Source organism: Lupinus angustifolius, chromosome LG13, assembly GCF_001865875.1.
Source record: "Lupinus angustifolius cultivar Tanjil chromosome LG13, LupAngTanjil_v1.0, whole genome shotgun sequence".
NCBI classification, from domain to species: domain Eukaryota; kingdom Viridiplantae; phylum Streptophyta; class Magnoliopsida; order Fabales; family Fabaceae; genus Lupinus; species Lupinus angustifolius.
The window spans coordinates 14,862,153-14,883,982 of NC_032021.1; the positions used below are offsets into that span (position 1 = coordinate 14,862,153).

Here is a 21,830-nt window from a genome sequence, read left to right on the forward strand (position 1 = left end):
AAACGTTTGTTTTAAGGGAATAAGTGAAATTAAACTCTTAGGAAAAGCTGAATTTTTCGGTTTCTTATACAAACATTTTTGAAGAATATATTTTTAAAACCCCCAAATAAGATTATTTTTAATTTAATTTCGTTCTAAATGTTTAAAGAGAGGGTATCACCAATTATTATATCTATTAAAACGAAAGCCTTAAGTTAATTCTGTCATGTGTATGTTAACTTTAATTTCTGGACAAATAATTTGCCATTTAGCAACAACAAAGTTTATTAGAAATAATTAATGTTAAACTCAATATGTGTTTGTTGTCAATTTCTATGCATTAAGGGTTTATTTACTCCTGGATTCTATGCATTAAAAAAGCTCATCCTATCAAGTACTAAAGATATAAATATACCTAAAATAAGAGACAAAAATAACATGATCTAATATTTTTATTTTTTATATATAATAATGAAATGACACTTTACCCTCAAGTACAAATATAAAAATAATAAATTGTCTCTTTAGCTGGAGATGATTTTTTTTCTTCCTGATTTTAAGTATTGCATTTATCTTTAGTTTTGAAATGTTTTTTTTAATGAATATGATTATTATACAATGTAAATAGCGAATGTATGATTCTCTATTTTTTGCCCAATGTCTTTCATGTTGCTATAATGTAAGGGCATGAGTGACATTTTCCTTAAAATTAAATTAATAGGAAAACATCTAACTAATCTGTTTTAAAGTGATACAAGAAACCACAAAAGCTTAACTAAAATTTTATCATTGTAAAACTAATCAGATAAATTAAAAATAGAACCAACTTATTAATAGTAGAAGAATAATATTTATTAGAGTAAATTACAGTGACACTTATGAGTGTTAATGCATTTATATAAATCACTTCTTCATTTTTTACATTTATCAAAAACTCCTAATTTTTATATATACATTACATTGACGATTCATGTATGAGAAATAAATGTGATCTTTTAAACAAAAAAATTATCATTATAATTAAGTTAAATAAAATATGATATTATTCAGACAAGTCCAAATAATATATGAGTCAATACATTTTCATTATTTTTGATTCATTATAAGATACATCAGGATATGTTGTTTAAATCACTCTTATATTATATTATAACGAACAAAAAATAATGAAAAGATATTACTCGTATATTATTTGTATTTGTTTTCATACTATATTATATTTTTGTTTAACTTAATTATACTTATCACCAATTTTTGTTTAAAAATTACACTTATTTCTCACAGTGAAGTAAGTAGTGTAACATATGTATAAAAAAATTAGAGGATTTTTCGTAGGTGTAAAAGGTAAATGAATAATTTATGTAATTTCACAAAAATTCAAAATTATCGGTATAATTTACTCTATTTATTAATATTTTTTACATTAACTTAGTCGAAAGTGAAACCCCTAATAGTCCATTATAAGTAAGAGATATCCGACATTAATGCTCCGGAATACGGTAGTATTCTACACTCTCTACTCGATTTTTCTCTCTTGAATGTTATATATATAATTTAAGAAATAAATAAATGATGTAGAACTTCAATACAATTTGGAGGGAATTAAAAAGAAACATAAGAATAAAAATAAAGATGAAAAAGATGAGTAATAAATAAATATAAAATTTTAAAGTAAAATATAAATACATATTCATTTTCTAAAATATCAAAATATTTAGAACAATAATATAAAAAATTATTTTTTATTTTTATAATTTTTCTTTTTAATTAGATATTACTTTTTGATTGGATTGTGATATAAATAAGATATGGACAAATAATTCACCAAAAGACGCTGAATAATAAGCAATTCCGGATATAATGCAGACACAAAGATGCTTCTTTATTACTTTTCATAGTGCCTAATATATTAGTCCTCTTTGGCATAATTCTTTTTGGTGCTTTCTAGCCACTCATTGCATAACTAAACTTGACAAAAATATCAACAAACCAATCCCAAAAATGTAAACTTTTCCTAAGTTACATTTTGCTATGAGAATGCACCCCAATTGTCCAATTTTGTGGGAAAATATGGCTATGATTGCATACATAGACTCTTTCAATAACAATATTACAACTACAATTATAGTTGCTGACCATAATTTAAAAAATCTAATTACAATTATGATTATGACACTCATGCATAGACTCCTAAAACAATACTATTATAATTATAAGTATTATTGTGGACTATAATATAAAACATTGCTCTAAAAATCTGTAGGATTAATAGTTATCCCACAAAAACTGCTCCTCTAGCCTTAACCCACTATCAACTGTACATAAATGCCAAGAAGAAGAAGAAGAATAAGAGAAAACTCCATTGTTTACATCAGGGAAAAGATCTGGTAGGTCAAACAATGTATCATCATCATCATCATCTAAAGAATTGTCATTGGAAATAGTTAAACATGAAGGTTCTACTAATAGGTCTTGTTCAGTTTCAGCATCAGCTTCACAATACTTAGTATCATCTTCAAAAATAGTGGTTGATGCTGCTTTTGCAGCTGCAGCTTGAATATCCTTAGGGCATGTGGTTTCTGGTGTTGGAAAATATTGTGCAAGTTTAGGGAAGTTGAGAAAAGCTGAATCACCTTTGATAGCTAAAGCAGCAACATCATGTGCCCTAGCTGCCATTTCTGGTGTAGGGTATGTCCCTAACCATATTCTTGATTTCTTTCTTGGCTCACGGATTTCACATACCCATTTGCCCCAACTTCTCATTCTTACACCTCTATAAGTAGGGTTCTTTGATTCATTCTCACTCATCCTCTTTCTCTTCTTGCATTCCTTGGTTCCATTTTGTGAGTCTTTTGAAGGACCCTTTTTGGAGTTTTGATAAGTGTGTGATTTTGTGTTTGAGATAGAAGATGTTGTTGATGAAGAAGAGGAGGAAGAAGAAGATGTTGTGATGGTGGTGGAAATGGTGCAATGAGCATCATTTCCCATGTTGATACTTTTTGAGAAGCTTTGGGGTTTGGGTTTGATTAGAGGTAGTTAGAGAATGGTGGGTGCATAAAAATAGAGTTGCTTTGTCTTTTATGATTCTCCTATGAAGAATTGGATTTATATATAATGAGAGAGTGAAAAGTAAGAAATAAATTAAAAGAAAAAAGAGAATATAGACAAGCATGATGTAACATAAAGTTGTTGATTAAGGAAAATAAGTTTACTAGTTCAAATCTAAATCTTGGAGATCGATTATGATATGGGATAAGATTGAGTATATCTACTTTTTTATATTCGAAGTTTTGAGACAAATATAGAGGTAATAAGAATAAGAAATTATTGTCTAGTCAAGGATAAATGGTCTATTTATAAAAAATATGTCTTTGTAAATTGTATTCTCCGATCGAAGAAGATGGTGATATATGATAGTAAAAAAAATTAACGATATAGATTTTAAATAATTTTTTTAAATAATCAAATAAATTTGGGTCTCACATTTCGATATTTGATTGTGTAATCCTGAACTTTGGCTGTTGTTACATGTGTTTGTTCACAAGAAATCTCCACAATCATCGTTCTAATTTATCTACCATCACTTTCTCCACTGATTTTTGTGTGTGCCAGCTGGGTTCAAGGATAGCACACTCTAGAAATTTTTAGACAGATATTTTTTTGCAATAGTTATGCACAATATTTTAGTTATATAAATGTAAGTCAATATTGAGATTTCAGATATCATATGTTTTGAATTAAAGTAGAGAAATATATGTAAATATGTGGCATTGTCTCAAATAATAAACTGAATTCTTTTATTTTTTTGGAGTTAAAAAATGTTATTAATATTGGAAATTTTAAGAATGTGTCTTTCCTTTTTTGGTCATTAATATATACTTTTCAAATAAGTTAGTTTAGCCTAAAATATCATACCCATGATAATCAAATTTTTATATCATCAGCTGGTCTGGCCTCATAAATTTTATATCATCAAAATTTAAAAATATATACATTAATAAAATAAATATTTTTTATATTATTAGCGTATCATCAATCATTTATATTTTAATCATTAATGATTTTATATTGATTAACTCTGAACATGGCTGACCTGTGAGTTTGTTATAGGTGCGTGGCACAGGGCACATACTTTAAGAGAGGCCCAAATATTTTTTATTTTTTATATACATAATTAACTTATGACAAATATGTTATTATTTTTTAAATTAATTGTGTTATCAATGATTCTTACTATACTCTATACTATAAATACATTCAATATTTTCTTATTTGTAATAATCATTATTTTACATTTATCACAAAATATATTAGACTCAGCGTCTTGAAAAAAATTTGTATATCATGCTATCACAATTTGTTTGAAACTTATTAATATAATTAAATTCTTCTACTATATAATGTGTACTTATTTTTATTTTCACATCACAATTTGCTTCAAACTTTCACATACAAAATTTATATATTTAGATTTTTTAATAATTTTGGGGCTCAAATTTCCATGGTTGTGAATGATGTACTACCTATATGAAAAACTTTACATTGTTGACTGTGTAGATATTGAAGTTATTATCTTATTTGTTAACCTAATCTAACTTCTTCAAAAGACAATTTGTTAGTAGTGTGTATATTATTTTGGTCCATTTGTGATCTCATGCCACAACCAATCGAATAAAGAATAATGAGTCATAATGGTTGGTGGGTTGAAATAAAAGGACCAGATTGTCAATTACTTATGCCAAATTTAATAGTTGAGGGTACTCACGTGGGAACAAGATAGTGTCTGTTCCAAAATGATTATCTCATTATATCTATAATAAATTAATTTTGTTCAAGTAATATAAAAATATTATTTTATACTTTTAAGAAATTTCTTTTTAATTAAATAATATTTTTTTATTGAATTGAGATAGGAAATTGAGAAAGTAATCGACACAAGTAAGAGAAAGTAGGCAATGATTACTCCCAATTTATGCCCCCTTGTAATTGGCACAGACTCCTATTCCATTTTTGTCTTTATAACTTTGGATTATAAATTCTCAAGTGTGGCATAAATCTAGTAATTGGTTAAAAATACAATTTCTTATTCGATATATAGATAAATTCAGCAATAAGAATTACCCACGAGGTAGTTAATTAGAGGAGTTTTTCCAATTACATAGCAAATTTAATCAAATGAATTTGGATTACTTTGGATTTGTTAATTGTAAGGCATCAAATATGAAGTGAACCAACTCAAAAATTAATGAGATAGTTTGGGTACGTTATTGGATTACTCGATCATTTTTTAGTTTTTTATTTCGAAAAATGCTAATAAGCCTACAAGAATACTTTTTAAGGGGACAATGTAGTAAAAAGTTATTGTAAAATGTAACTTTTGCCATTTTTAAATTTTTTGTTCAACTCCAAAAAAAAAAATCTATAGTTATATATAAGATGTTAAGTTTTCACACATCCAATTTCAAGAGTAATAATATGTTGGACTAAATTACGATTGAAATGTTGTAAGAATCTCTTGAATGTCATAAATTGTGAAAATGATATATGTTGTGGTTTGACTTAAAATCATTACTATTACTATATGAGTAGTTCTATATTTTAAAATTTAAAAGTGTTACTTGTAGCAATGTGGTTATAAGGGTAATAATTGGGTATATCAAATATCATGTGACATACACATCTACAAGTCTTTTGATAAAGTAAGACAATGCATGGATGATAATGAATTTAGATGAGTCCATGTAGTGCACTACTTAGATTCATATGGATAACTATTGGGTATACTACTGAGAGTCCTTGGATATCTAACAGATCCACTAGTATCTAGATATTTAGAAAATATAAAAAAATTGCGAGCAACTTGTGAAATTGTCCCTCTATTTCATGTATTTTTATATGTTATGGTAGACTATCAAAAGGAGACAACATAATAAAAATTACAAAATATAATTAAAATTGTCAATTAAACATAATTTTTTTAATTAAATAAAAAAAGAGTGTCACTACTTCAACATCATGATGCACCTGAGCGAGGAAGTTGAACAACAACCAATGGTTGTAGATTTTCATAATGGGAGAAGATCTTAGCGGATGAGACAAGCTCAACTAAGATTGAGTGATGAAGTCTTTCCAGACTCACAAATCACAATCAAGGGTGAGTTAGTTCACATGGCTTTATTAGCATAGATGAAACCAATGAATTTTGATAAAGCACTGAAGGACACTAATTGGATGGAGGCTATGAGAGAAGAGCTGAGATCAATTGAGAAGAATTAAACCCGAGAACTCACTCCATTACCAATGGATAAGAAGATAATTGTTGTAAGATGAGTGTATAAGGTGAAAATAAATCCAAAGGGAGATGTAGCTAAATACAAGGCCATGCTTATAGCAAAAGTTTTCTTACAAAGATAAGGTCTGGACTATGATGAGGTTTTTGTTCTAGTTGCAAGATTAGAAACCATAAGACTAGTGGTCTCTTTGACAAACTATCATAGTTGTCCAATAAATCATGTGAATGTTAAATATGCCTTCCTAAATTGGCCACTAAAAGAGGAAGTATTTGTCACACATCCACCTGGTTTTAAGGTTATAGACAAGGAGGAGCAAGCGTACAGATTGCATAAGGCTCTATATGGTCTTAAGCATGCTCCAAGGTCCTAGAATATGAGAATTGGTGGCTTCTTATTGTAGGTTAGATTTGTGAAGTGCACAACTAAGTATGGAGTGTACATAAAGGATCAAATATGAATGAATTGCTAATAGTATGTCTATATGTTGATGACCTATAAGTAATAGGCAACATGATTGAAGAAATTTGTGCATTCAAAGAGGATATAAAGGCTGAATTTGAGATCACTAACTTGGAAAAACTATTCTACTTTCTTGGAATAGAGTTCAGAGAAACCAAAAATGGAATTTTCATGTATCAAAGTAAATACACTACTGATATGTTGGAATGATTCCAAATGTAGGCTACAATCCCGTTTCAACACATGTTGAAGCGGAAGTACAACTAACAAATTTGAAGAAGAGCTAATGGTGGTCAAAACACTACACAGACAAATGATGGGAAGCTAAAAGTATGTATACAACACAAGGCCTGACATTGCATATGAAGTAGGACTGGTGAACAGATAAATGGAGACACCTAAGCAGTCTCACCTACTTGCAACTATGAGGCTACTCAAGTATGTAAAAAGGACAATTGGGTATGAATTAATGTTTCCTAACAAATCTAATAGCTCCAATCACAATATGTTAGATATTGTGATGTTGATTGGTGTGGAGATAAAAATGATAGGAAAAGTACAATGTACTCTACATTTATGCTTGGAGATGCTCCAATTTCTTGATGCTCAAGAAAGAAAATCGTTGTTGCATTGTCTTCATATGAAGCATAATATATATATGCTAGTATGGTTTCTTGTCAAGCTCTATAGCTAGAGACTTTGTTTGAGGAATTGAAGATAAGAGAGGATGAAAGCATGCTACCAATGGTGGTTAACTAACAACTAATAAATCTTGCCAAAAATCCAGTAGCACATAGTAGAAGTAAGCACATTGAGACTAGATTTCACTTCATAAGGGATCACATTAGTAAAAGAAAGATGAAGATGGATTTCAACAGATCTAAAGGGAAAACTACAGACATAGTAACTACAACGCCCCGAAAATTACTCCAACAACATTGCCAAAAAATGAGTAATTTTTTTTTATAATATAATATGAAATTATTTTCCTTATATTCGATTCATTTTCGGGACATCACGTTAAGTAACCTAAATTATGGACAAGACAACAATCGTTACCTAATGGTAATCAAAAGCCACTTAACATATCATGGAATAATTTTTTGTTGAAAATAACGGAAAATGTTTGTGCAAAAATCAAAGCGGAATCAAATCTTGTCTAAACTGAAAATATACAAAGTAGATCAATTTATTCAACACAATAAAAGTATCCTACACTGATACCCTCTTCAAAAGCAAAATAGAAATGGAAATGACTGCTAGTGACTAGCTCTAGTGTTAGCGGGTGTGCTAGGACACTCGCTAGGGTCCTCCTCCATCTCAGAATCGGAGGAGAGGTCTACCACCTCAATGGAGTCTTCTATATAGACTAACTCCACACAGTCCTCTTCTTCGGCTTCCAGCTCCTCTTCTTCAGCCTCCATCTCCTTTTTTGGGTCATTGGACGAACCATGCGACCTACTTCCCGCTCCCGCATCTGCTTGAAGATCAGGCATCGTCCGTCGAGGAGCTCTCCTCCATGGTGGGGAATTGAGCACGTCGTCCCAACTCCGTCTCCGAGTAGATGGCCCTGCAACAGTGGGTCCGTGAGGAATCACATATTGAATGGATGGTGCAGTAGGTGCTAGTCTCCGAGCAGGTAAAGTGAAAGAAGCCTCCAAGTCCGCATGATGTGAGGGGAAGCGCATCGTAGAGCCATCATAAACCATTTCTAGCTCTAAGGTACAAGGGCCTATGTAGGTGTACCGATGCCCGTCACTGCTCCATGTCCCCCTTTGGGACATCGAGAATCGATAGCTCTGGATCCTCACGGTACGGTCCATCTGAACAAGAACGCGAACCGAAGACAAACATAAAGAAAAGGGAGTAAGACATCTAATGAATATTTTTCATTGACAGCATGTAATTACACATAATATCACATCCAGATAGACACACATAATATACACAATATATTTCGCATACATAAGTGCAAATGATGAATGATATTATATCTCAAACTATGATAATCAATATCCATGAACTCAATGTATGAATGTTATGTTTATTTCACCCATCCTTACACCAATATCCTCCCAATAAACTATTTGGAAATAACCAAGAATACAGGTCCCATAACAAGCCGATTTGAACGCACTAAAAATATTCCTTGCAAGGATATATGATTAGTCTGTTCCGAAGAACTGTCCGTTTAAGGACAATGTCGTATCAAACACTTTCTGGGCATCCCTCTCATCGATTCTGATTGCAAAGAGGGGTTGTCAGAGATCGTCTAGTTTGCGCTGTGAGAACTGTCCATTCCAACATAATACCTCACCCAAGAATATAAGGGACTCGTCTCACCTAGACTCGCCCTCAATACTTTGCTGACGAATCTCCGCCATCGCTGTCCCTCTCAAAATCGTGGGGCTCGTTCGTCTCCCATAATTTTTATCTCCACTACTTCGTTTTTCATAATGAGTATGCACACTAACCGAAGTTAGTCGATTAAATCTTTTAATCAGTCTTTTATATCGATCGGCCATCCTAAGACATCTCTCAAAGGAATGCTTCTTGTGGGACCCGATCTTACGTTATCACGTAATATAGGAATAACATCCTTACTAGTACGAACCATCGTTGAATTACCCTGGACGACCACATGACCAAGCCTCTTACGGTCAGACGACTTCGCTGAGTGGTATCATGTAATCATTTTTAGGCATCGCCTTGCTCACGACGTCATTGTCGGAATCTTTGCCCGAATAAGGCGTAAGAACAAAGGTAACTGTATAAGTTTGTCAATTTGGGCATTGAGCTCATTCATCTGAGCCACGATATTTCCCAAGTGCTAAATACACTTCACACCCAAGCTAGGGTTATTGCATAAGCAATCAATCAGTAAAAAAAATCAACATTATTGTCTATCTCTCGCTCAAGCGACAAATTCGTCAAAACAGACTCAATTCTCTGTCTGGCTCTCGCCCAAGCGAGGGACTATCACTCAAGCGACAAATCTACCAAAAACTGGTCAAAATCACCATCTGATCCTCGCACGAGCGCCAAAACTTTTATCAGAAGTTGAACATAATATGACAACTAAATAATTTTAAATAATTTTGAATCTATTTAACAGCGCTTGCTTAAATAACCGTTGTTAAAGGTGACATATGAACCACGCTTTTTACAATAAGCGCTATTAAAAGTCATATATTCAAAAAAACGTTTTTTTACAAAATTATTAAAATAGAATATTAAGGTAAGTGATTTGACACGACAAAAACTTATATACGGTAAGTAATTATGTTGTTTGTCATTCCATTATCAGAAGTTGAACATAATATGACAACTAAATAATTTTAAAGAATTTTATATCTATTTAAGAGCACTTGCTTAAATAAGCACTCTTAAATGTCATATTTAAAAAAACACTTGTTTTAGCTTGTGAGCGCGAATATTTGCAGATTTAAAAACAAAATCTCACACATAATAATATACTTATTATTCAGTATTCTATTTATTTTAATCTTTTTTTCCTCTTAGTTTCTCTCTTCAAGCACGTTATTAGCTTTTGGTTTCTATTTTTGAGTACAATGTGAATTATTATCTTATTTTACCTTATTTATTTTTCTTTGATTCATTCTCGTTGCTTGCATTTACATCTACTTGACTGACTTATTTTATAATATAAGAAATGTCAAGGTTGAAGCTATGTGGAGTTGTTGGTGATTTACCAAACTTGTAATCTCTGTATGTATTTCTTGCATTTGCCTTTATTTTTTCATCCATATTTTCTATGGAAATTTCAATTTGATTCTTATTATGTTGAATCTAAACTATGTCTTTTTGTCTTCTTATTTTTCAGTTAAGTAAGAAAAGAAATTCATACATTTGTCTTTTACATCTTCATCATCACATTCGTCCCTTTCATTATTATATATAATCTTCTGGTTAATGGATCTTCTGGGTTAATGTAATAGTTTATGAATTAAGTTTTCAGAATGATGTTTATATTTTAAAATCTCTGGTAAATGTGGTGGAAGTGAACATGCGTGTTACATGTTTCATATAATGTCTGTTATATTATGCGTTGTTTATGCATGAAATTTATGACAACACTTTGTGTACGATGCGTTGTTATATATATATATGACAACGCTTTTTGTGTGATGCAATGTTGTATATATTCAATACAACAACATAGTAGAAGCGCTGCTATTCTTGACAACATATTACTATTGTCAAATAGAAAACACACGAAAACACTGTTATATATCTAAAATATGCACTATTGAAGTATAACTCTTACGTAGTGCATGTTGCTGACATTGATGAGGGCTTTGGTTTTGATAATTGGAGTTTGATCTTAGATGTGACTTTGGATATCCTTTGCAGTGCAAGAATAATAGATTGTTAAATCAACTAGTTCCAATCTCTACCTACATATATAATGAGATTGCAAGAGTTGTGAGAATCAAAGCTTCTAGTAATATGACTCATGTAACTCTAGTCAAAGATCTTGTTTTATACTCGTAGTTGATTCAATGGATTCCTTTGAATGAAGGTTGAGTGAAACTAAACTCGAATGAAGCTTATTATTCTCCATCCAAATTCCTTTACACTTGAATGTTTTCTCAAATGTGGTTTGGGGTTATGTGTTGAGATAAACTAATTTAGTCCTTGATGGTTTAGCAAAGCACAATTTAAGTTTAAAAATGGAGACAAGAGTCTTTGATAAGTTACTTATTTTTTTCTTTGTTCATTTTAAGCTAGATAATAACGCGTCCATTATTTATTGCGTGTGTATGTTATCTTCATTCTTCAGCCTTTTGTTCCTAGGGGTTTCAATACTCATTGGGGAAAATATTTACTATATCATAAAACAATACTTTAGGTTGGGTTTCAATACTAGACTATAAAATTTGATCTCAACACTTATTGGGTGTAAGTTGGAAATATGTCATACTAGGTTTTAACATAAATAATTCAAGTCTAATGACATATAGGAGTTTGAATGTGATTGTTTATTTCTATAAAAAAAATTCAAAACCTAAGTTAGTCAATTTAAATATTTGTTATACAATAAGGTCTTGAAATAAATCAACATTATACTTTTAACTAAGCGCATCTAAGCATATAATAATATTAATTTATTAGTATAATATAATATAATATTATTATACAATATAATTAAATAGGTCACATTAATATGTCTTTTAGATTACCACATCTGTTAAATTAAATAATTCTAAGTCAGATATGTTTATGAAAAAAATGTCTAATGTAAATATAGGTGACCTCACAATTAATAATATGTTGATCTAGTAATGTAAGATCATGCTATATTTTCACAACGACCAAAAGATTAAAGTTTTAATTACTATGAACGACACTTAATTAGTTCCTTACCAAAATATGATAGAATACTCTTGGTTATACAAAAAAAGTGGGTTGGGATCCTCTAGCAATACTGGAATGTGAGACCCATATTTAATTTCATCATTTATAATAAGAATTTACCTACAATATAAGAGTTTTTACACAGCCAGTAATCATTCACCATTGATTTGTTAACTATTATTGACTTTCAAACTCTCAAACAAAAGTAATACAAATCAATGATGAATGATATGTTGACAAATTTTACACTGCCAATGCATAATTTTTAAACTCTTATAATAATATTTTGTCTAAAAAATATTTTAAAATCTATACCATTCAAATCTTTTTAAAGCCACATGTCATAATCTTATGTAGTAAAAAAATAGGCAACTTCACATGTTTTACCAGTGTTATTAATATTGTATCGATCATTAAATTGGTAGGGTACTAATATAGTGGTATATTGGTTCAATTGGTGGTTCACTAATTAAACCGCATACCGGCGAAATTAGATATACATATATAATATAATGTTGAAAAATCAATAGAAAACCAATAATTTTTTTATTTTCATTAAAAAATTAGTTTTAAATAAAAACCGGTCGATATGACCGGTACGATTCAATTGAAAACCAACCGATATGACCAGTTTTGACTTTACATGATCGATATAATTATTATATTATAAGATTAGTTCAATTGGCTAATATGAAACAGTTTTAGCAGTGATTGGAAGACCAAATCACACCTGGTAAAAGAATATTACCTAGTTAACAACCTCATACTCTTGTGTTTAGAATAAAAAACAGTGTGATGATTGAGAATTGAGAATGACACTTTTTGAATTGTGTGGCTAATTGGGAATTACTCTCTGTCTTGTTACCCGGATCCACTTTTCCTTCTCTTCAAAGTCTTCCTTTCTTCATTCTCCATTCCCCTTTTTCACATTCCACACATAACCCATTCTCATACACTAAGGAACAACCATTTCATCAATGGCAGATCCATCTCCTTACACCACAAAACCCCATTTCCCATTTTCAACCATCCAACCAAAACCCATCAATAAAAGTAAGTCCTTTTCACATTTCATCTTCAAAGTTCTCTTCTTTACACTCTTTATCATTGCTGTTTCACTTTTCCCTTCACAAGCTCCTCACTTTGTGAATCAAACTTTGTTTACCAAGTTCTGGGAGCTTATTCACCTTCTTTTCATTGGCATTGCTGTGGCCTATGGTCTTTTTAGTACAAGGAATGTAGAACATGAAGTAATTGAAGTTGAAACTGAATCTAGTGTTGTTGTTGGTAGTGCTAGTTATGTGTCTAAAATGTTTCCTGTTTGGACAAATTTCAATGAAAATGAAAATACATTTGGGTTTGATGAGAAGAGGGTGATGCATTCTTTGAATCCTCCCAATGGGGGTAATGTTGGTGTTTTTGATGAACAATACAAAACCCAGTTGCCAATTTCGGAGGATAATTTTGATTGTTCTGTTGGATTTGGTGCAACCAATGTGGTTCAAGCTTGGAATTCAGAGAACTATCAGAGTGAGCCTGTGGTTGTTGTTGCTCAACCATGTTACACCATTGGTGAATGTGGTGAGGTTGTTGGTTATAAACCACTAGGACTACCTGTTCGAAGTTTAAGGTCGGTTTCTGGAGGAGTAGATGGTGTGAAACATAGCAACGAAAGTGATTCTAGTTTAGGTTCAAGGGGTTCGTGTATGAGCTCGCGTAGGAGTAGAGAAAGGGAATTTGGGGATATTGATCCTTCCAATTCGGAGAATTTTTTTAATGATGCTTCTGTTGTTGGTCTGCCAGCTTCCCCAATTCAGTGGCGTTCGAGGTCTAGAAAGTCGAGGGAGAAAGGATATGGCAATGTTACTCGTCCTATGCATATTAGGCCTCATTCAGTTGATGAAACTAAATTTGAAGCAATCAGTTCGATGTCTTTACGGTCTACAACACCCTTCTCTTCCCACATCGCTGTGTATTCTTCATTGAATTCAACTTCATCAGAAAACATGAACTTCCTAGAGGTAGAAATGGGAAAAGAGGAGACTTCCTATGTACCTGCTTCGGAAAAGATGAATTTCCAAGAGGAGGATTTGAGACAAATGAATACTTCCTTTGTGCCTGCTTCAGAAGATATCAATTTCGATGAGGAAGATTCTAGACAAAGCAAGACTTGGTATATGCCTGATTCGGAAAATATGAATTTCCAAGAAGTAGACTTCGGAAAGAAGATATTACGGGGGTCTTCTTCAAGAAAAGGAAGGATGACAGCTAAAGGTAAACATGCTTCTGGTTCCTATCCTTCACATTTTAGGCCAATGTCGGTTGATGAGACTCAAGTCGGATCACTCACTTCTAGATCATTCCAGTCAATGGGATCTTTCTCTCCCCACCCAAGTATGTATTCTTCCTTTGATTCAAGTACATCGGATAATATGAACTTTCAGGATGAATATATTGAACAAAAGAAGACTCCTCATGTGCATGCTTCAGAAAATGTGAATTTCCAAGAGGATGATATGGGGCAAAAGAAGACTTTCTATGTGCATGCTTCAGAAAATGTGAATTTCCAAGAGGAAAACTTGAGGCAAAGGAAGTCTCGCTATGTGCATGCTTCTGAAAACATGAATTTTCAAGAAGAACATATGAGACCAAAGAAGAATTTCTATGTTCACGATTCAGAAAATGCAAATTTCCCGGAGGAAAATTTGAGGCAAAGGAAGACTAGCTATGTGCCTGCTTCTGAAAATATGAGTTTCCAAGAGGAAGACGTGGGACACAAGAAGACTTTCTATGTGCATGCTTCAGAAAATATGAATTTCCAAGAGGAAAAGATGGGGCAAAAGAATACTTCATTCGTGCCTGCTTCTGAGAATATGAATTTCCAAGAGGTTGATTTGAGAAAGATTTCTCGGGAACCTTCTTCAAGAAATGGAAGCAGGGAAACTAAACAAAAATCGGTTGCTGTTTCTCATCCTTCACATTTTAGGCCAATGTCAGTTGATGCAACTCCATTCGAAGAGGGAAGTGTGAACTTCCAAGAGGAAATTTCGGGGCAAAAGAATAGTTGCTACGTGCCCAGTTCTGAAAATAGGAATTTCCAAGAGGAAGATTTGGGAAAGAAAACTTCCGAGGGGCCTTCTTCAAGAAATGGAAGGATGGAAGGTAAATCTGCTGCTGTTTCTCATCCTTCACATTTCAGGCCAATGTCAGTTGATGAAGGTCAATTTGATTCACTCACTTCACACTCTTTCCGGTCTACAGGATCCTTCTCATCCCGGACGAGTTTATGTTCCTCTGCTTCATCAGAAAATATGAACTTGGCCAATGATGGTTTTTGGGAAAAGAAGAGTTCTCGTGGTTCTTCTTCAAGTTCATCATTATCTCCGGCTAGAATGAACCATGCTCGCAGATATAGTAATGAATCACTGCTCCAGGATGACATTCAGAGTAATCTGAGTGATGACCTGAAGGATTTAAATGACACTCAAGATGAGGATCCACGAGGCAACAAAGAATCGGGGATGCATGTTTTCCTGTCAGATTCAGAAAAGACTGCAAGCCTACCAAAAACTCCATCAAGGGGAAAATCAGTTAGAACAAGAAGAGCTAGTGGACTCTCTTCGGGTCAAATAATAATTGGAGAAGTATCTACCAAGCAAAATGAGGTAAAAATTGAAAAGAAGCCCAATAATGTCGAAGCTGTATCGACGAGAAAAGATAAAACGAAAAGCGGAGAGCCTGATCTTCTAATGAAAGGAACCAGTAAGAAAACTCTGGATTCCTTTTCTCCTCCTAAGCCTGATGTTACATTTGCCAATCTTCGTAAGACAGATAAACAGGAACCATCCAAGAATGTGTCTAAAGAAGACTCGGATATCGAGCTTGAGAATATTCAGTTGAGCTCAGATGAAGATGTGGTGTCTGGACATGTGAATGATTCAGGACTCGATTCCGAGGTGGATAAGAAAGCTAGTGAGTTTATAGCCAAGTTCAAAGCACAGATTAGGCTGCAGAAAATGGGATCAGTTGATAGATCAAAAGTGCAAAAGACCACTGGAAACTTTGTTAGGTGATTTGTAAACTATTACACTCTAATAGATTTTAAGAAGATGAATATGAAGTTCATCAAATATTTTATAATGTTATGTTTCTTTGAAATTTCTTCACATAGAAGATTTGATTTTTATTTTTTATGATTCTGTAATGCTGAATATCCCCTGACATTGATTTTCGGTGCTGCTGTTCTTCTCTCATGTTAAAATTCACATTTGTATAACAATGTTAAATAAAAAAATTGATTTATTTGTGGAAGATGGTTTGAAATGGAAACCTTGGGAATATTTTGAAGAGCCTTTGTTTGAGTTACTGTCTCAGAATTTAGGTTGCATATGAATAACTAGGTAAGACTTGTATTTTTATACATAATATGTTTGCGGTGTTGATTCCTACGATAAAATCTGCATAGGTTGGATGGCCATTAAAGTAGGTTAGTTAACCAATCTGGGTTAGGTTGAATGACCATATTTTGGATGGATCCTTCTTCTTAAGCAACGCATGCCTAAGATTTTGCAGAGTTCGGTTAAAATGTTTGTTGTGATGATACTTTTTAACATCCCTTTGTGAATGTCTTTAGAAGACTCGCAATCCACCCGAACCAGAAACTCTTGGTTTAGTAAATCTGATTGGAATTTTAACTTACAAAGTACAATTGCCAAAACTCTTGTGGTGGTAGTTGAATTTTTGTGTGTGCAGAGATCTGATTCTATTTGTACGGAATAGGGATTAATGGACAGAAAGTAGACGAGAAGTAGGAAAGCAGCCGAACTGCTTTACATAAACTTAGCTGCAGATTTCGTGCAAAATAAACAAAAAGGATCACTAGAAGCACGGTAAAACTGAATCAATACCGTTGAGGAGGGTGATAAAAAAATGCAGATGTGATGTATGAATAATAAGTAAAGAAAACAGTTAAATAAGATAAATCGGATCGATGGTAGTCCACACTGAACCGGTAAAGGGAGAGAAGAGACGAATATTGGACACCGGGGGAGAGCAAGCCTAAAGTTCTCTTTACCTCTAGGATTGGTATCTGAAAGGTGCCTTACAATGAGGCAGGACAAGCCCTTAAATAGAACTTAGGTGATTACTATTTCTACAGTATATGTATCATGTTAGGTGGAAACAAATTTTACTACAAGTTAGTGTAGATGAATTAGTATGTTAGAATGTTGCTTTGACTTAGGATAACTATTGTGTTTTAGTTTTGCAGGGGTCTTTTATTTTCTCATGTAAATTTGATAGTTACATAGAATAGTGTAAACAAATGTTTTGTACTATCTTAGGATTGCATCATAGAAATGAATGTGTGTTCTGAACCACCTACCACTATACTAATCTATATGACAGTATAAATAGTGGATATGTCGTTAGGTGAAAACCTCGTGCACGGGTCGCCTGTGCAATGTGTAACCTTTTGACTTAGTGAAAGCATTAGTGGACAATGGAATATTTTTGTATTTGCATAGAAACTGTAAAATAAACTTCAAGAATAAAAATATAACAAAGTAAAACTAATTATAAAACAGTTATTGCAGAAAATATATGTAGTTGAAACACTCATACTAGAAGCCATTCAAGTCCAAGGCCTAAAGAGTATAAGTATCACATTTCAAATCACAATGAGTGGGAAAGTACCATGAAAAAAGCTGTTAGAAATGAAAATTTCATAAAGGTCAAAGCCAAGTATAATTGGAAGAGAAAACATAAGTAGTTTATTGATTGAGATTTGTGAGTCACCAATAAGTGAAGAGCTCTACAAACCATTAGACTTTTAGGTTTTGTTTAGAAGTTACGAGGGAAAAGAAAGGAGATGAATCAAAGGGTTAGGAATGGGAGGAAGGGAAAATAAAGGAAATTATCTCCCTTGTTTGGGAGTATGAAATTTAGATGAAGGAAAGTAAACTAATAATAATGTAAGAATATTTTCTTATTTTCCCTATTAACAATAAGAAATGAGCAATAATGTATAATTATATAATATTACTAAAAATACTTAACTATTTTGACATTTTATCTTAAAAAATCACAAATTCAGGAACTTTAAAAATAGACATACGGAGGGTTTCTGGGTTTGAGAAACCCTCCGAAACCTTCCCCTCTCCTTCGTCCATCTCCCAAACAAGGGGAAGGCTTTCCAAAGCCATCCTCTCCTTTCCTTTCCCCTCCAAAACTCCACTCCCAAACAAAGACTTAGGGTTTGTTTGCGAGTTGGAATTTTAGAGGATAAAGAAGTAAAAAAGAAGACTTCAAAATCATCTTACAAATATATTAACATATGTTTGCAAGTTGGATTTTGGAAAGTAAATAGAAAACTTCATAAATAACCCTAAGAGATAACTCTTCAGCCTTCCATTTTCTTTCATTCCCCTCTGAAAATCTATTGATCCTGTAATGGAATTATGTTTCTTGATGTCATCGTGTAAAGGCTGGACAAATGCTTGTATTCATACTCTGACTATTGCATTCCATTTTTCTTTTCTTTCACTTTCTCATCATTTATTAATGTACTTGGTTGTTTCAATTGTAGCTAGAAATCTAAGGAGTTCTTCCATGTTCATATATAAAGGCTCCCATTTAATCTTTCTGGTTTCAGCTGGGAGACCTTAAAGCTACCACAAATGCAAATGCATGACTTAGTCAACTACATTAACGAACATCTTTTATCTTAAAAAGTATATCATTTCATGTACTATTGTTTATGGTTGATCAGAAAAATACTTTATTATCAAATTTTTAACTTAATACATTTATTCAACTAAATGCAACTAATGACAAATAAAATGACACCATATAGAACAAATGTGCTCAGTTAACTAGTACCTAAGATACTGTTGATTACCAATTACTCATGACAAATGGTTATTATGATTGATTGATGTTCCAATGATTAATAAAACTACAGCTAAGAAAATTAACAATGGCCTAAATCATTGTTTCAAATTATATAACTTATCATCTCATGCGGCCGCAACATTTCAATATGGTCATCGTTGCAACCGCATCAGAGTGCAGTGTCACACTGAACTATAATCATGCTATTAAATTGGGATACAATACAACCACATCATACCATATTTAGTTACATTTGATTATATCAAATTCAAAAATATTTTTTTAATAACAAAAAGAAATCAAATCTAAATAATATAAAAACATTTGGACTCTAACTTGATGTTGTGAACAACAATGGGAGACAACAATCTATGGAGCGGAGCTGAAAGAAAAGTCCTATACCTTCTTCAACGCAAGAACAACACCACCATTTCTTCCCTTCTCCAAATTCACGCATTCATGCTCAAAAACTCTCTCCACAGCAACCTTAATCTCTTCGCTAAATTCATCACTACGTGTGGTTCCCTTGCACTTTCACTCCCAAACGACGCCGTTTCAATCGTCCACCACGCTCGCTGTGTTTTCGACCACCACAACCAACACTGCGATGAGTTCCTATGTAACTCCATGATCAATACCCACTTCGCCATTCGTCAATTCTCTGAGCCATTCATACTCTTCAGAGACCTTAGGAGGGAAAAAAGTGAAACTTTTATTCCCGGAGGGTATACTTTCACTGCATTGATAAAGGGTTGTGGTTCGTGTTTGGCGAAAAGGGAAGGGTTAGAGGTTCATGGAGTTGTGGTGAAAAATGGGTTTTGCTTGGATTTGTATGTGGGGACTTCTTTGGTGGATATGTATGTGAAGTTTGGTGTAATGGGAAGTGCACGGAAAGTGTTTGATGAAATGCATGACAGAAGTGTTGTTTCGTGGACTGCGGTTATCGTTGGTTATGCTAGGAGTGGGGATATGAGTGAGGCCAGGAAGCTTTTTGATTTGATGCCTGATAGGGATGTTGCTGTTTTTAATGCGATGATTGATGGGTATGTGAAGTTGGGGTGTATGGAGTTGGCTAAGGATTTGTTCGATAGAATGGTGGATAAGAATGTGATTTCTTGGACTAGTATGATTTCTGGGTATTGCCAGAATGGTGATGTTGATTCTGCTAGGTTGATGTTTGATGTTATGAATGAGAAGAATGTGTTTACTTGGAATGCTATGATAGGGGGATATTGCCACAATAAACGGTCGCATGAGGCGTTGAGGCTGTTTCGTAATATGCAGTTGAGTGCGTCTGTGGAACCGAATGAAATAACTGTGTTGAGTATTCTTCCTGCTGTTGCTGATTTAGGTGCTTTGGATTTGGGTGGGTGGATTCAAAGGTTTGTCCATAGGAAGAGGTTTGATAGATTTGTTAACGTCTGCACTGCGCTTGTTGATATGTATGCAAAGTGTGGTGAAATTAGGAAAGCTAGATTGGTTTTCGAGGAGATGCCTGAAAAGGAAATCTCCTCCTGGAATGCTTTATTGAACGGTTATGCAGTCAATGGCCATGGAAACGAAGCGTTGGAGGTATTTGAAGAAATGATACGGGAAGGGTTTAAACCGAACGAGATAACTATGTTAACTGTGTTATCTGCTTGTAATCATTGCGGTCTAGTAACGGAAGGAAGAAAATGTTTTGAATCAATGGAAAAATTTGGACTTGCGCCACAGATTGAGCATTACGGTTGTATGGTTGATCTTCTTGGAAGAGCCGGATGCTTGGGAGAGGCTGAGAAACTGATTCAGACCATGCCATATAATGCTAATGAGATAATATTGAGTTCTTTTCTATTTGCTTGTGGGTACTTCAAAGATGTTGCAAGGGCTGAGGGAGTGTTAAAAGAGGCAGAGAAAATGGAGAAGGGTAACGCCGGAAACTACGTGTTGTTGAGAAATCTCTATGCCACAGAGCAAAGGTGGAGAGATGTGGAGGATGTTAAGCAAATGATGAAGAAAAGAGGATCATATAAAGAGGTTGCTTGTAGTGTAATTGAGGTTGATGGTATCTTTAGAGAGTTTGTGGCTGGTGATTACTTGCACTCAAATCTAGAGGTTATTCAGTTAACCTTGGGGCAGTTAGTGAAGCACATGAAACCTTAAATGATCTTTTGAAGAAAGAAAGAGCCAGTGAAAGAGTCACTAGAACAATTTTTTGGTACATAAAATAGTTGAGATGGAGATAATTCACAAGAACAGATTTATGTCTGGATACCCTTTCAACAAATTTAAGTTGATTTAAGATTGGGTGAACGTGCATAATGGAAAGGATGTTGTTTACTAACTGAGTTCAAATCCTCGAAACTGTCTCTATACTCGATGAGTAAGGGTTGCATACATTAACTCTCTTGGATGCCGTTAGGTGCGAGTCTCCTGCACTAATCCGCCTTTTATAAAGGCCATGGCCCCTAATAAAACCAATATGCTTGGGTTAGAAAATGACAAGAAAATGGTGGCTAGATTCATTCATTCTGAAACCAGCTTCACATTCCAAACACAAAAAAGAAAGGACCAATGTATGCAGGGGCAGCTTGTAATTCAACAATTGATTGTTATGGGTATTCCAGACAATTTACAAAGTGAAGTCTTTCACATGTAATTCTATAAGATAAATATAGATAGAAGTTGTTTGCATTAAGTATTGTTATTTAACTTCCTAAAATGAAAAATATTCTAACCCCATACATGGTGATGGATTCTACTGGTTTTTCCATTTCAATTGAATTGTAGAAACTAGAATCATAGATAGAAAGAAATGCTAGAGTTGCAATTTGTTTCTGGAATATT

The 21,830-nt window shown here is 33.2% G+C and overlaps 3 protein-coding genes across 3 annotated transcripts; 2 read left to right on the forward strand and 1 right to left on the reverse strand.

Annotated features, from left to right (window-relative positions):
- Positions 2,204-3,089, reverse strand: LOC109325081 (ethylene-responsive transcription factor ERF039-like). Its single transcript, XM_019557229.1, has one exon. The coding sequence runs from the start codon at positions 2,965-2,967 to the stop codon at positions 2,245-2,247; it is 723 nt and encodes a 240-aa protein (XP_019412774.1). The 5' UTR covers positions 2,968-3,089; the 3' UTR covers positions 2,204-2,244.
- On the forward strand, positions 12,933-16,296 carry LOC109325855. Its single transcript, XM_019558451.1, has one exon. The coding sequence runs from the start codon at positions 13,088-13,090 to the stop codon at positions 16,181-16,183; it is 3,096 nt and encodes a 1,031-aa protein (XP_019413996.1). The 5' UTR covers positions 12,933-13,087; the 3' UTR covers positions 16,184-16,296.
- On the forward strand, positions 19,314-21,515 carry LOC109325392 (pentatricopeptide repeat-containing protein At2g44880). The gene has a single exon (XM_019557726.1). The coding sequence runs from the start codon at positions 19,356-19,358 to the stop codon at positions 21,144-21,146; it is 1,791 nt and encodes a 596-aa protein (XP_019413271.1). The 5' UTR covers positions 19,314-19,355; the 3' UTR covers positions 21,147-21,515.